Below are 14,107 nucleotides of genomic sequence, written 5' to 3'. Positions count from 1 at the left end.
GCAGGCGGACTCTCAACCACCAGGGAAGCCCCATTCTCCTGTTCTTGAAGCCCTTCCTTGGCTTGGCTCCTGGACACCACACCTGGGGTTTCCTCCTCTCTCACTGGCCTGTCCTTCTCAGACACAGTCACTAGTCCCTTTTTACCTCCCCAAAGGAAGTCTTAAGTACTGAAGGACCCCAGGGCTCCATCTTCTGCATTCTTCTTTATTGTTATTCCCTGAATGATGTGATTCACTCTCAAGGTTGTAAATACTGTGTTCAGCTGATTCTCATTATTCACAGAAGTTATGTTCGGTAAAGTTGCTGTGAACGCTGAACTAGCTGCTAGTGGACCACAGGGAAATGCAGTCGGTTCCTACGAGCCTCTGGTCACGTTTCCATCAACTCGTCAATATTTAACCTTGTTTTGTTTGTGTTTCTGTATGAAGAAACACAGTATATATTTACTACATATTGTTGATTCATTAACATTGACTCATGGCCAACAGCAGTGTGACTCACACCTGAACAAAGCTTGTCTAACACGTATTTAAGGCACATCACAGCCTTCTTGCGCTTCGATCACTAGACGGCACTTTAGCGCTGCCCATGAAATCACCAACAAAGAGCACAAAATTACCAAACGTGTGGCACTAAATAGACCATGAGAAGGACACTTGTTTACAGCGTGAGAGCTGAAACAGGAAGACAGAGCACAGCCTTGTTCGACCTTGACTGGGAACGTGCCTCTCAGTGACTCAGATTTTTTGTGGCTCTACGCAGATTTGCGGATGATGCAAAAAGCCCGGCAAGAATTGATTTTGGAGTTACGAATAAATTTAGCAAGGAGGCAAATTCATGAATACAGAATCTGCAGATAATGAGGTTCCACTGCGTATGCCGATCACTCTGAAATGCATATCCTCAGCTTGGACCCCGGACCTGAACTTGGGCGTTGTTATCCAGCTGGCCGCTGGACAGGAATGTGAATGTCTCATAGACATTTCAAACTGCTTATGCCACAGCCTGAAGTCCTGGTCTCCTCAAACCTGCTCTTTCGGCACTCTCCCCTTTCATTTAGACATTCCATCCTTTTCCAGTTGCTCAAGCGAAAGACCTAGTCACCACAGACTCCTTTCTGTTAAATATCCTACGCATGCCATCCGTCAGCAGAACCAACTGACTGCACCTGAAAAATCTATCCAGACCCTGACCTTTCTCGCTCTTTTCACCATTACCGTTCTCGTGGCAAGAATTTGGCTTTTTCGGTGTGAGATGGAAGCCGCTGGAGGATTCTGGGCAAAGCAGTGTTTCCCACCACGCTCTCTCCCTGATATTTCTGTTCCAACTACACTGTTCCTTGTTGTTCCTCAAAAACCGGAAGAAAATGAACACTTGTGATCCCCTAGATTCAACAGTTGTTTGCAATTTGCCATAATTGCTTTATGTTTCTGTATGTATGTCTGTGCACGTGTGTTTTATAATGATTTGAGGGTAAATTGCAGATGCTGATACTTCATCCCCAACTTGAGCACACATAGTTAAAAAATAAGAACGTTCTCCTACATAACTTCTATTACCACACCGTAGAAAATTAATATTAATTCGTAATATCCACTATCATTCGTATTCGCTTCCTCACTTGTTCCCCGAGTGTCTGTTATAGCGGTTCTTAACTTGGAACCAGGATGTAGTCAAGATTCACATGGTGCATTTGATTTCATTTCTCTTTAATCTCTTCTAATCTCGAGCTGTCTCATCACCTTTTTTTTTCTTTTATATTTTTGAAGTTAGGAATTTTTTCCTCTCATTCTGCATATTTGTCAGTTTTTCCTGTTTCTAAATTTATTAGCGTAAAGTTGTTCATACTAATTTTTTGGTGATTTTTTTAAAGGGAAACATCTGTACTTACGTCACCTTTTTCATTCCACATATTGTTAAGCTGTTGTTGTTGTTTTTATGTGTTCTTTATCATTCTTTCCTTTTTATTGATCGGGTTTGCTGGGGATATACCTATTTTATAACTTCGAAAATCAGATTTTAATCACTTTCTGTTTCTCCATTGTTTATGTTCATCTCATTATTTTCTCCTTTTGGGTTTATTCTAATTTTTCCCCTCACTTCTTGAATTGAATGCTTAACTTATCTCCATTCTTCCCTTTTGTCTAATACATGGCAATTGAAGAGGATCAAAAGATACCCTCCTCAAATATGGTACTTTGGCGTATTGATTATTTTGAGCTGAAGGCAATTAGGAAACAGCAGATGCAAAAAGAGTTTTTCTCCCTCCCCCTTTCTGCCTAAAATTAGGGCATAAATTCCCTCTTCCCCATGAGGGGAGCAACTCTCGTCACCAGATTCCCCATATATTTCCCAGTCATGCCTCCACAATTTATCACCCTTTGTTAAAATGCTGGATAAACCATGTGTCTAACTGCTTCTTGGGTTTTCACTTCTTTTCTGCAAAACCACTGTGTGCTAAAAATTAAAAATATTAATAACGTGTATGCTTTTTCTCCTGTTAATCTGACGTTTGTCGGTTAAATTCGCAGGCCCTCAGTCGCTGAACCTAAGAGGGTAGGGGAAAGTGTTTTTCTCTCTGACTGCAATCTAGGGTATCAATATTTCTCTAAGTACCAGTGTATTGCTTCAACTTTTCGCTACAAAGTGTTTTCATTGTAATTCGTTTCTAAACCTTTTGGATGTTTATTATCATTTCTTCATTGTGCTAATATAACACGTTTTATATAAAATTTTTGTTGACTTGTGGGTTAATATGTGGGCAGTTCGGTAGCTGTTCACATCTGCTTGAAAAGACTGTATACTCTCTAATTGCTAATGAAGAGATCTCTATCTTTGGGTTCAGGCTTCCTAGTTTTTCCTTTCCAAGGAAACCTCTTTGAATTAAAAACAAAAATTTAATTAGAGAATCTGTCTCAAACAGTGAATTTAATATATTTACATTTGTTTGGATTTATTTCAGCCCACATTATTTTTTGCTTTATGGTTGATAGGTTTACTGTTCTTTTTCTTCTCCTTTCCTGCTGTTTGTTTGGTCAAGTGTGTTTGGGTCTCTTCCTCATTTCTACCCCCATTCCCACCATCAGTCTTCCTGACGAGTGTTTATTTGGAGCACTTCCTCCTGTGAAGCTATTTGTAGTAAGCACCTCTTCAGTGGGAAGCATTTTTCGGCCTGGATTGTGAAAGTCTTGCATTTGTTTCTGCCAGGTGCCCAGGGATTTCCCTGCCCAGGGTCCACTGTTCCGTCAATTTCTCAGCCTAGGTATTCCTACTTCAAAAGGATGGTGCAAATTTGGGGGATTGGTTTTTGTGTTGTTGTTGCTGAAGACTTTACATTCATTTATTTTCCAGTTTTATTTTATTATTTTATTTTCTATGGTTTCTTTTTTCCTTTCCTGGGCTTCCTTACCATATTCCTAGGCTTGGTTGGCAGAGTTTTTCTTTTCTCTTTTGTTGTTTGTTTTGAATTTTGTCTGCTAAATATGAACCTTTGAGGGCTCAGACCTTGTGTGGGAAAGTCTCAGTTACAAATCCCTGTCTCAAGGGGTCCCAAGGCCTCACTGGACACAGAGTCCTAAGCACTGGTTAGGTGAGGGCCTGTCTCTGGGTCTGGCCCTGTCCCCAGCATCCTGGCTCCTTCACATCTGCTCCTGCCACCCTGACCCTGACCTCCAGTTTCCTCTCTCACCCGGGGAGGGGGGTTGCTTTCTTTTCCCTCTGAGCTCCACCATTTTAACTTTTATTTGTTAGTTGCATTCACTCTGGTATTTCTACTGTTTGTAATGGGAATGGATTCTTTTTTTTTTTTTTTTTTGCGGTACGCGGGCCTCTCACTGTTGTGGCCTCTCCCGTTGCGGAGCACAGGCTCCGGACGCGCAGGCTCAGCGGGCATGGCTCATGGGCCCAGCCGCTCCGTGGCATGTGGGATCTTCCCGGACCGGGGCACGAGCCCGTGTCCCCTGCATCGGCAGGCGGACTCTCAACCACTGCGCCACCAGGGAAGCCTGGGAATGGATTCTTCTTAGCTTAATCTTATCACCCAGAACCAGAAGTTATCATTGATTTCTTGCATGAATACACTGTAAGTATAGTTTAAATTAATTTTTTCCTGTACTCTTGATTTTAGTTTTCTCATTGTTTATAATCTTGGGATGTGCCCCACTCAGTGTAATGCATGTGTCTCTCTGTAGCCTGACTTAAACATCTCCAATGGCTAACGAAGCTCACCCTTGTCCATGTGACATTGGCCATAGAATAGAGTACGGAGGGTTGGGGCGTGAAGTTCAAGTTGAGCACATCAAGGCTTATCTCACCGAATCCCCCGTGGACGCTGGCAAAGCTGTGATTGTCATTCAAGATATATTCGGCTGGCAATTGCCCAATACCAGGTATATGGCCGACATGATTGCAGGAAATGGATACACGTACGTATAAAATTCTTCTCTTTTTTTTTTTTTTGCTTAAATTCATATGAATTTCTGTATTTTGTTCCCTTCAAAGGAAATGAAACCAAAAAACCCTGAGTATATTCTGATGTACATTATGTATTTTCTTATCTCACTGGGGTGCAGGTAAATGGAGACTGTCACATACGACAGCCAGTGTCCAGTGGAAGCCAACTGCCCCCAACCCAATGTCTGGGCTTCAGGTCCTCCTAGGATGGCTAGCCCTGTAGGCTTGTTGGACGCTGGGAGAGTTATTTCCCGATGTGAGGCCCTGCGCAGACACCGGTACAGGACACCTAGGGCAGAACTCGCCAGCTCTGAAATGGATCCATTACTTGGCCCTTGAAGCATCTCCGCCTGGGGTCAGCTTTCACGCACAGGGCACACGTAGTTATCCTGGTCTGAACACGAACTGTCATGGCCTGATGTGAGTTAGACTGGCTTCCAGAACTGGCAGAGTGAGACCTCAGCTCCCAAAGGCTATCTCTGTCACATTGTGTGACCACGGCCACCTTTGGTGACTGCTGTCACCTGCTTGCCCCGCTCCGCTGTGCTGTTGGTAGCAGCTTCAGTAAAGCACGGAGGAGAGAGAGGAGGGACCATCCCTGCCAGCCCAGCTTCACTCAGCGAGCCCCGAGTGTGGTGCACCCCAATTCCCTTTGTTTTCTTATTTCTTAAAAAGAGGAGCTGAAAACCAAAGCGTGCACCCATCTCGTTTTCCTACAAAGAGAAACCCATTGAAAGGAAGCACCCCCACTGCCGTGTGATGCAATTTCCTGTTGACTGGAAAGAGGACGTCCACTTGATTTTTCCCTTTTTCATGCCCTCACGTTTCTTCTTGTGGATGAGGCAACTTAACTTTCCAAGGGCAATACCAGTAATGAAAACAATAGCCAGCCCTGATTGCTTTCTGGCTCTGCCAGACCGGGGCCCTAGGGCGTTCCCTGGGTAATTGCCCGTCATCCTTCCAACAAACCGGACAAGGCGGGGCTGTCACTGTTCCCATTTTGATCGTTAGGAAACCAGGGCATGAAGGCGGAGGTCTCAGTTGCCCCAGGTCACCCGCTGCATCGAGGAGATTGGATGGGACGGTGGCTTCCGTTGTCTTGGGTGGGTCCATTAGCTGGAGACGGTACATAAAAATGAGTAAGATGCCTGTGAAGGTTTCAGGGCAGAACGGGGCAGTACAGGGACCTGAACTTAGATTCTTCTGACCCAGATTTCAGTGTTCCTCCCACCCCTGCCCTGCAGGAGAAGTTGTGTTCCTCCATCCATGGCCGTGACCTTTACTTCCGGAATTGGCTCTCTGGCGGGGGCCGCGTTGCCCCACCCTGGGGTTGGTGCGGAAGGAAGGTTGACATGGACCCCGCAAGCTGGCTTGTCTGCTCCGCGGCCCCTTTTAGAGCCTGCATGAGACCAAACCTTCGGGGCAGGACATTGTGCCCTGTTGGCATCCTGGGCGGAGGTTGGGAAATTGCTTGGTCATGGTGACTGGGCCGCTCACCAGGTGTGCCCTCTGGCCTGAGGCTAATGCGAAAGGCCAGCTGAGAGGTGCGACTCCTCAGGGGCAGGAGGGGAGCCTGTGTCCGCCCGCCCAGGCCCTCGCCGCCTGGGAACCCTTGTTCTGGGTGTCACAGCTAGCGGGGAGTGTGCACGACCGAGGCCTCGGCATTTCAGACGGGCTGGGCTCTCAGCTGGCTGCCAGAGGCCCTGCACCTTCGATTGTGAAATCTGAGATGCTCTGGCCTGGAGCCAGTTGGCCTCTCTGCTGCGATCACAGCTGGCCCTTGTGACCACTACCTTTCTTCTCCTGTGGTCTAGAACCGCCAACGTGACAAGTTCTTAATGAACAGAAGCAAATATGGAGTCCCAACAGTTCTGAAACTAAGCAGGATGCATGTCCCTATTTTACAGAACCATTGTTCCAGACTTCTTTGTAGGACAGGAGCCGTGGCACCCCTCAGGGGACTGGTCCACCTTCCCGGAGTGGTTGAAGACAAGAGATGCCAGAAGGATCGATAAGTAAGTCCCAAGTACGTTACCAGCCAGCGTGGCTGTCTTGGTGGCGCCCCAGGGCCCCGGGGGGGAAAGGCAGGAGGGAGAGGAGGGTCTGGCTTCCTCGGTCACCCACCCACCTGCCCGCCCTCCCGCCGTGTACGACCTCAGAGGCCACGGCTCGCAGAGTCCTTCCTGAGGCGTAAAGGAAACCGATTTCGTTTAGCACAGTCTTTGCAGCGGAGGGTTGGTTAGAAACCAACAAGTACCCTGCTGGCCAGTAAGTTCACTTGCTTTCCTCTTTGGGAAATGCTTCGTGGCACCGATGCTGAGAGAGCTTCCTTGAAGTACCTGGGGGTCCCATTTTCCTTGACAGTTGGGCTATAGGGGTCCATAGATCAACACTCCCTCCTTCCCCTCTGGTTGCAGAACCAGTTGAAACAACAGGCAGAGAAGAGAGATCAGAGAACACGTCAGCCCCACTTCCACTCCGCTGATTGGAAACTGAGGCCCCAAGTGCCATCCCCTCCCCCCAAAAACGCCACCCTCCCACCCCCTGCCTCGGGGAAACTGGATCTTTAGACCAGACCCACCAGACCAGGACTGCGGTCTTGCCAGGGTCCAGGGAACTGTGGGAAGAAAAGGGGGGTGGATCCCCCAGGATTGCAGCCTTTTATTAAATTGGCTCCACTCAGTCCAGAAGCAAGGACCAGAGGGCTTAGCTGCCACTCAGATCCCCTCTTCTTGGTCTGGAGGAATAAGGATGGAGCGGGGAAAGAGGCAGGGATGTTCTCTAGTGCCAAGCTCCTCCTGAACAGGAAGACCTGAGCCCAGGGCAAAGGGGTCCCCCAGCCCTAGCCCCCGACTCACCGTGACCAGGCATCCTCCTGAACGCTGTCCTCTCCCATATCACATCACAGCACAGCCCAGCTTCTCTCTCTGCCCTGCTTCCTCCCTTGCCTTCCCCAGGGTGGACTCTGAGATCACTGGGGACCCAGCTTCCCACACCTTTATCCATTTCCAGGCCTCCCTCCCAGGGACTCAGACTGCAAGCCCAGGAAAAACAAAATGAAGCAAGAAGTTACGAGTAAAATACAAGTAGAAACACAAGAGACCCCGAGAGCCTGTGATGTGAATATGAAATTCAGCTTTGCGTGGAGGGGAATAGTTAGGACATTTTGAGGAAAAGCCTTGTGGGGCTGCCTTCTATCTGTGAGCGCAAATCAGGGTGATCCTTTCTGGAGGGCATTAGAGCAGCCCAGAGGTACCTCTCCACAGGGGATAAGGAGAGCCACACATTTTAAATCAAAATGAGACATAAAATGGAGACACTAACTTGGAAATTAGACTAAAGTCCTTGTGTCTAGTCAAATATCTTTTGTTTGAAAGAAAACCCATCTTGAATGGTTACTGCTTAAGGAGTCATGGAATTTATTGGCTTATAGTACTGAAAAGAGGTAATTTCTGGCTTCAAGCAGAGGTTGGTCTATAGCTCAGAAGGTATCCCCAGGATTCGACCTCCCAACATCCCGCAGCACCCTTGTCTGATGCCGGCTCCATTGTCAGGCAGCATTTGCCTCTGGGTGGCAAGATGGCTGCAGCAGCCCCAGCCTCCCATTGGCTCCTTTCCCAGTAAACCAGCAAAATTCTCATTTTGTCTTGATGGTTATGACTGGGTCACAAGTCCATCCTTGAACCAATCGTTGTGGCTAGAGATTGCTATGCTGCGATTGGCCAGGCCAGAGCCACATACTCCCCTCCTGGAACTGACCCTCCCAAAGTATATGGACCGAGCATGGGGAAGGGAGTTTCATCCAAAGCTAAGTTCTGGTGTTCCCAGGAAAGTGGGGAATATACTCGGCAACAAAAGGAAGATAGATTTTCTTGAGTCAGTGAAAGAACGTTTATAGAAATGCCCTCTTCCTTCTTGTCCTCTCCAGTTAAGGCAGTTATTCTTAAGATCAAAGCATTCGAGAAAAATTGAAAAACAAAATGACAAAAACTATTCCTTATTCCATTTTATTTTGCAGAATTACTTAATTACAGCTCTTCTAACATTATGAAAATAACTACTTGCACACAGAATGGTATGATACATATGTTTAAATGTGTTCAAAGATATCTTACGATTAAAAGAAAAAGAACGTGCAATAGAATTGCTTTCTCCTTTTTTTTTTTTTCTTAATTGCAAACAGACAGCGTTTCTTCCTTATCAGATCCAGCAGAACTTTCCGGGCCGGCCTTGCAGCACTACCTCTATTTTGGCATCGTGCTTCTAGTTGCAGAAGCTGTATGAGTTCCAGACAACCAATTTGCAAACGAACCATTTGCAAGGCCAGAGCCACTGTTCCCCATCCCCTCAGGCTTGCCTCTTCCTCGTGGCTTTCCAAATACTACTGTGCTCTTTGGGCATGGGAGGAAACAGGCGATGCAGAGTTAGGGTGTCGGGCAGGGGGATGGAATGTGCTGAGTCAGACAGAGCTGGGGAGCTGCCTCTTGATTGAGGCTGCGCCCTGTTGAGAGAGAGGAGATGAAGGAGCTCCCTGGGGCCGGATCTCAGGATCAAGCCCTAGAGCCGCGCTGTGGCCTTGGGCCTTGATCTCTCCTGAGGCTGTGGAAGGCTGTTGCTCAAGATGGTCTGATTTGTGCCACCCTGTCAGGTGGTTGGAAGAGGCTGGGCTTGGCAGGGAGACTTGCTGCGGAGAGATGTCACTTGTTACTCGTCACCCAGGCAGGAGGTGGTGGGGACGGAGCTCTGAAAGTAAGGATCTCAGAACCTCAAGGAACAGCTGCTGAGAAAGCCCTGTTACCACTCGTGCTTGCTGCCCAGCGTACTTTCAAGGGGCCGCAAAATACCTCGTTTGTTTTTTTCGGCTGTGCCAGAAGCTTGCTGGATCTCAGCTCCCCCACCAGGGATTGAACCCGGGCTCCGGCAGTGGAAGTGTGGAGTCCTAACCACTGGACCACCAGGGAATTCCCCTTGGATAACTTTTCTTTCATTCTAGAGAAGTTGACGCGGTCTTGAAGTATCTGAAACAACATTGTCATGCCAAGAAAATTGGCGTCGTGGGATTCTGCTGGGGTGGAGTTGCTGTCCATCACATGATGATGAAATACCCAGAATTCAGGGCAGGGGTGTCCATCTACGGTAAACCTGCCTTGTGCATTTTTACACAATGAAAACTGGAGGAGGGGTTGAGTGACAAAGGCCACGAGCCTCTTCCCAAACTGAGGGTCCTGGTGTAACACAAACCCCAGTGGAGCAGAGGTGGCCTATCTTAAGGAATTGGTTTTAAAAATCTGAAGGTAGAGGCGGAAGTATGTAATATCTAACCAGAGGGAACCTGGGTCCTGACAGTGTGCCTTTGGGGAAATCCCCTAATCCGAGGTCTCAATTTCTTAACCTAGGATGAAGGGGATAACTTTCTTTCTGTGATAATGGTTAATATCAAGCAATATATTTAAGAGCAATAGCTGTGAAAAGATTTTTCCAAGATGTGACTAATTCTCAACTACTCACGCATGCATGCAGTGCTGCACACACACACACACACACACACACACACACACACACACACACACTATATATACACATGCATATATGTGTATATATATGAAAACAGGGAAAGGGAAAACCGACTCTAAAATGTAAATAGCAACATAAACATTTCATGCAAACAAACCAAATGTATCACACCAATGACATGAGAACATTATATCTGTGTATAGAAATGGTTACTAAGTGAGGATATGGAAACATCCGACCTTGGCTTTCTTTCATGATAGCATATCTAACAGTTATACTAATGATTCTTATTTGGCTTAATGGTTCCTCACTGCGGTATTTTCACTTACTTTTAGCATTAAAAAAAAGCCCTTTACCTGTTTACTTACTCAAAGGCAGCAGCAAGCTGCCGGTTGCCGCTGTGCACAATGGGGCTGGCAGCCCTCGCGGCGCCTTTGTGTGAATTAGCACAAGGCGCTCCGGAGTGGACTGCTCGCCGGCGCCCCCTCGTGGCCGCCTCTGCGCAGTGCGCGACTGCGGAGCCGGGCGGGACTTGGAGCCCAGGGGCCTCAAAGCGCTGTGCAGCCACCTAACGTGGCCTTCACAGAATAGGGCGGAAAGCGTGGCCCTCTTGCCCGTGGCTCCCTGCATTCTAGAAAGGAGTTACAGCTAAGGGGAGGCTCTCCGGCTTACTTGGCTTTGCTATACTGCCAACAGGAAATGGAAAACAGTTTTTTTCCCTCCGTACTGACTGGGATTCTCTATGACCACCCTTGAGTCAGGCTCCGCTGTGAGTCCTCTTTCTGAGTAGGTCCCGACCTTGCGCTCTCTCCTTGGCCCACTGGGTCAGTTTAGCGAGAACTCCCCATCCTTGATATGTGATCAAATTCCTCCTGTTCCCCCCGCCCCCATGCCTTGTCACCTGGCCTGCCTTCAGCAAAGGCTTTGTCAAATACTGTCTGGCCAGAATCCCCGTAGCCCGATGATTCCTTAGTCATTTTCCATCCACCGGCCCCCATCCTGCTCCGTGGTGGAAAATCCCACTTGTCTTCGCATTTGGGGTTGAGTCTGGTGTCCCTCCCTCACTGCAAACCCTTGTTGCCGTAGTCTCCTCGAGTAAGATCTTCCTTCCCGTCTTTGACAAGTGCCAGAACAATCTTTTCTTTTTTTAAATAAATTTATTTATTTTATTTATTTAGTTTTGGCTGCGTTGCGTCTTCGTTGCTGAGCGCGGGCTTTCTCTAGTTGCAGCGAGCGGGGGCTACTCTTCCTTGCGGTGCGCAGGCTTTTCTTTGCGGTGGCTTCTCTTGCTGCGCAGCACGGGCTCTAGGCCCACTGGCTTCAGTAGTTGTCGTGCGTGGGCTCAGTAGTTGTGGCATGTGGGCTCAGTAGTTGTGGCTTGTGGGCTCTAGAGCACAGGCTCAGTAGCTGTGGCGCACGGGCTTAGCTGCTCCGCAGCATGTGGGATCTTCCCGGACCAGGGAGCAAACCCATGTCCCCTGCATTGGCAGGTGGACTCCCAACCACTGCACCACCAGGGAAGCCCAGAATAATCTTTTCTTTAGAACTCCTCTCATCTCAGAATGACAGTGGAGTTTGAAACTTTTACTTATTTTCCTATAGGAGTGGGCACACTCAAAGTTGTCTGAATCCCCAAAGTCCAACATGCTTTTGACTAAATGATCTCTAAAATTCTGAAGGCACTTTAGAAGGATGAAAACTAATTATTATGAATGACCTGCTGGGACCCGCTGCCGTGCCCAGGGACTTCACACACGTGGTCTCCTCTGAGCACAAATACCCCATCAAACCCTGACGTCAGAACCTTGGGGCTTGAGTAAACTGTGAGAAACTTCCAGAACAGCGGTGGTCAGATGGTCCAGATTAGAAAGTTATCACCTCTTGGTAAATGAAGACACGTCCCAAGAGGGAGCATTTTTCAGGCTGCTGCGTATCTTTACCTGCCAAGCAGCCGGCCAGGTCTACAGCCGTCATTTAATGGCCTGATTCCTGGTGAGTGAGGTAGAGAGAAGGGAGCTCAGACTCAGTAACCTCTTTGAGCCCAGTTTTATAGAACAGGCCACTTTTGTGGAATTGCTAAAAAGAAGAGACACAAAACCCCCAAAGCATATGTTTTCCTTTGAAAAATCTAACTCACATCGTTTTCTGTGGCACATGTATGGGAGTCATACCCTGTGTCCCTGTCCCGCCCCCATTCTCCAGGCATCATCAAAGACTCTGAAGACGTGTACAAATTAAAGAACCCCACGTTGTTCATTTTTGCTGAAAACGATGCTGTGATTCCTCTAGAGCAGGTAAGTTGGCATCTTAACTCTTCTCGTCTCTGTGTTTAATGGCAGGACTTGACATTTTGGGGAAAACATCCCGAAGGATTCATTTGTTGCTCCAAATACGTTTCAACATTAAAGTTTTAAAGGTGTGTTTTATCGGGGACTTTGAGGGGGTCTGTAACCCCTTAAGTGCTCCTGCCATGGCTGGATGGCTGGTTACTTCCCTGCCCGTGCCCCCTCCGCGTGGAACCCATGAGTTATCATAAGATCTCTGTCCTTAAAGACACAGCTCTGTTTATTTTTTTAATTAAAAAATTTTTTTATTGAAGTATAGTTGATTTACCATGTCATGTTAGTTTCAGGTGTACGCCATTGTGATTCGGTTATACATAAAAATATATATATATACATATATATATGTATATGTATATTTTTTTTCAGATTCTTTTCCCTTATAGGTTATTACAAAATATGGAGTATAGTTCCCTGTGCTATACAGTAAGTCCTTGCTGGTTATCTATTTTATATATAGTAGTGAAGACACAGCTATGTTAAATCCAGTATGTTGATAATGAAAAGGCAGATGGAAACTGTGGTTCAAAAGCAGTTGTTTAGAAATTACTGTTGTTATTCATAACTGATACATTTTATTGATATGTTTTAAACAACTTATACCTGAATCTATGAATTACATATTGAATACATTGAATATGGTATATGCAAATAGACTGAAGTATATATTGAATAATATATAAATACATTAATACAATTTCAAATAATTGATGTATCTTTAAAAAAAAAGTATTTATTTTATTTTTATTTATTTGGTTGCACCGGGTCTTAGTTGCGGCATGTGGGCTCCTTAATTGCAGCATGCATGTGAGATCTAGTTCCCTGACCAGGGATCGAACCCGGGCCCCCTGCATTGGGAGTGCGGAGTCTTAACCACTGCACCACCAGGGAAGTCCCCTGATGTATCATTTTTATATCGCTCTGAATTCTCTCCTTTGCCAGAGGTGCGGACTGTGCCGATTTTAAAATTAAAAGTGAAAAATTCATGATAGCTATGGAACTTAATTTAAAGCACAGATGTTAAAGCTCTTTGATAAGCATTCAGGGAAGATTTGGAGAATGGAAAATATTGCTAGAGGGTTGAAGTCCTATCATCATGAAATCTTTTGCCAACCAGGTCTCTTTGCTGACTCAGAAGTTGAAAGAAAACTGCAAAGTGGAATATCAAATTAAAACGTTTTCTGGGCAAACGCACGGGTTCGTGCATCGCAAGAGAGAAGATTGTTCGCCTGAAGACAAGCCCTATATCGATGAGGCGAGAAGGAGCTTGCTCGAGTGGCTGAACAAGTACGTGTAGCCAAGGCCAAGGGCAAACTTTCCCAAAATAGCTCGCATCCAGAAATTTGCTTTGAAATGCTTAGATCATTTGATTTCATTTTCACTTTACAGAAGATGAATCAAGGAATCCTGAAATTCATCTGAAACACAAATTCAGTAGGAAAAGTTAATGTATGAAATACTTTAACCTTTAACATGTGCATAAAGAAAAATTTTAACAACAGGTCAGGACCTGAAGAATTTGGATGGTAGAGTAATGTGCTAACTATTAGTAAAAACCTAGAGCTATCCAGGGACCAGCTCACAGATCAGGCATGGCCTTCCGGCCTTGAATTGAGCACATCCTCTAAAACGAATACTATGGCAAAACCGTGAAGAGCCTGAAATGTAAACTCAGGTAAAGCCCACCTTAACTGGACTTTTATCTCTGTCTTAATACAGATGAATTTGTCATGTTCATATATTGCACTATGAGAAATTTTGAGAAATTTTGAGATTAAAATAAGGTTTTAATGACTGA

The 14,107-nt window shown here is 46.2% G+C and overlaps 1 protein-coding gene across 2 annotated transcripts in view; it reads left to right on the top strand.

The window, feature by feature from the left end:
• CMBL (carboxymethylenebutenolidase homolog) overlaps nucleotides 1-14,107 on the top strand; it is a 22,221-nt gene extending 8,114 nt beyond the window's left edge. The window contains exons 2-7 of one of the 2 annotated variants that reach the window (XM_060146865.1): nucleotides 4,045-4,082; nucleotides 4,192-4,425; nucleotides 6,361-6,468; nucleotides 9,447-9,589; nucleotides 12,170-12,261; nucleotides 13,427-14,107. In XM_060146865.1, the coding sequence (XP_060002848.1) occupies nucleotides 4,211-4,425; nucleotides 6,361-6,468; nucleotides 9,447-9,589; nucleotides 12,170-12,261; nucleotides 13,427-13,606 (738 nt within the window). In that variant the 5' untranslated portion in view covers nucleotides 4,045-4,082; nucleotides 4,192-4,210 and the 3' untranslated portion in view covers nucleotides 13,607-14,107. The remainder of the gene's footprint in view (nucleotides 1-4,044; nucleotides 4,083-4,191; nucleotides 4,426-6,360; nucleotides 6,469-9,446; nucleotides 9,590-12,169; nucleotides 12,262-13,426) is intronic. The other variant, XM_060146864.1, reaches the window with a different exon arrangement.

This window comes from Lagenorhynchus albirostris, chromosome 3 (assembly GCF_949774975.1).
Source record: "Lagenorhynchus albirostris chromosome 3, mLagAlb1.1, whole genome shotgun sequence".
NCBI lineage: Eukaryota > Metazoa > Chordata > Mammalia > Artiodactyla > Delphinidae > Lagenorhynchus > Lagenorhynchus albirostris.
The sequence above is the reverse complement of the archived record's forward strand: the minus strand, read 5'-3'. Positions and strand labels throughout refer to the sequence as shown.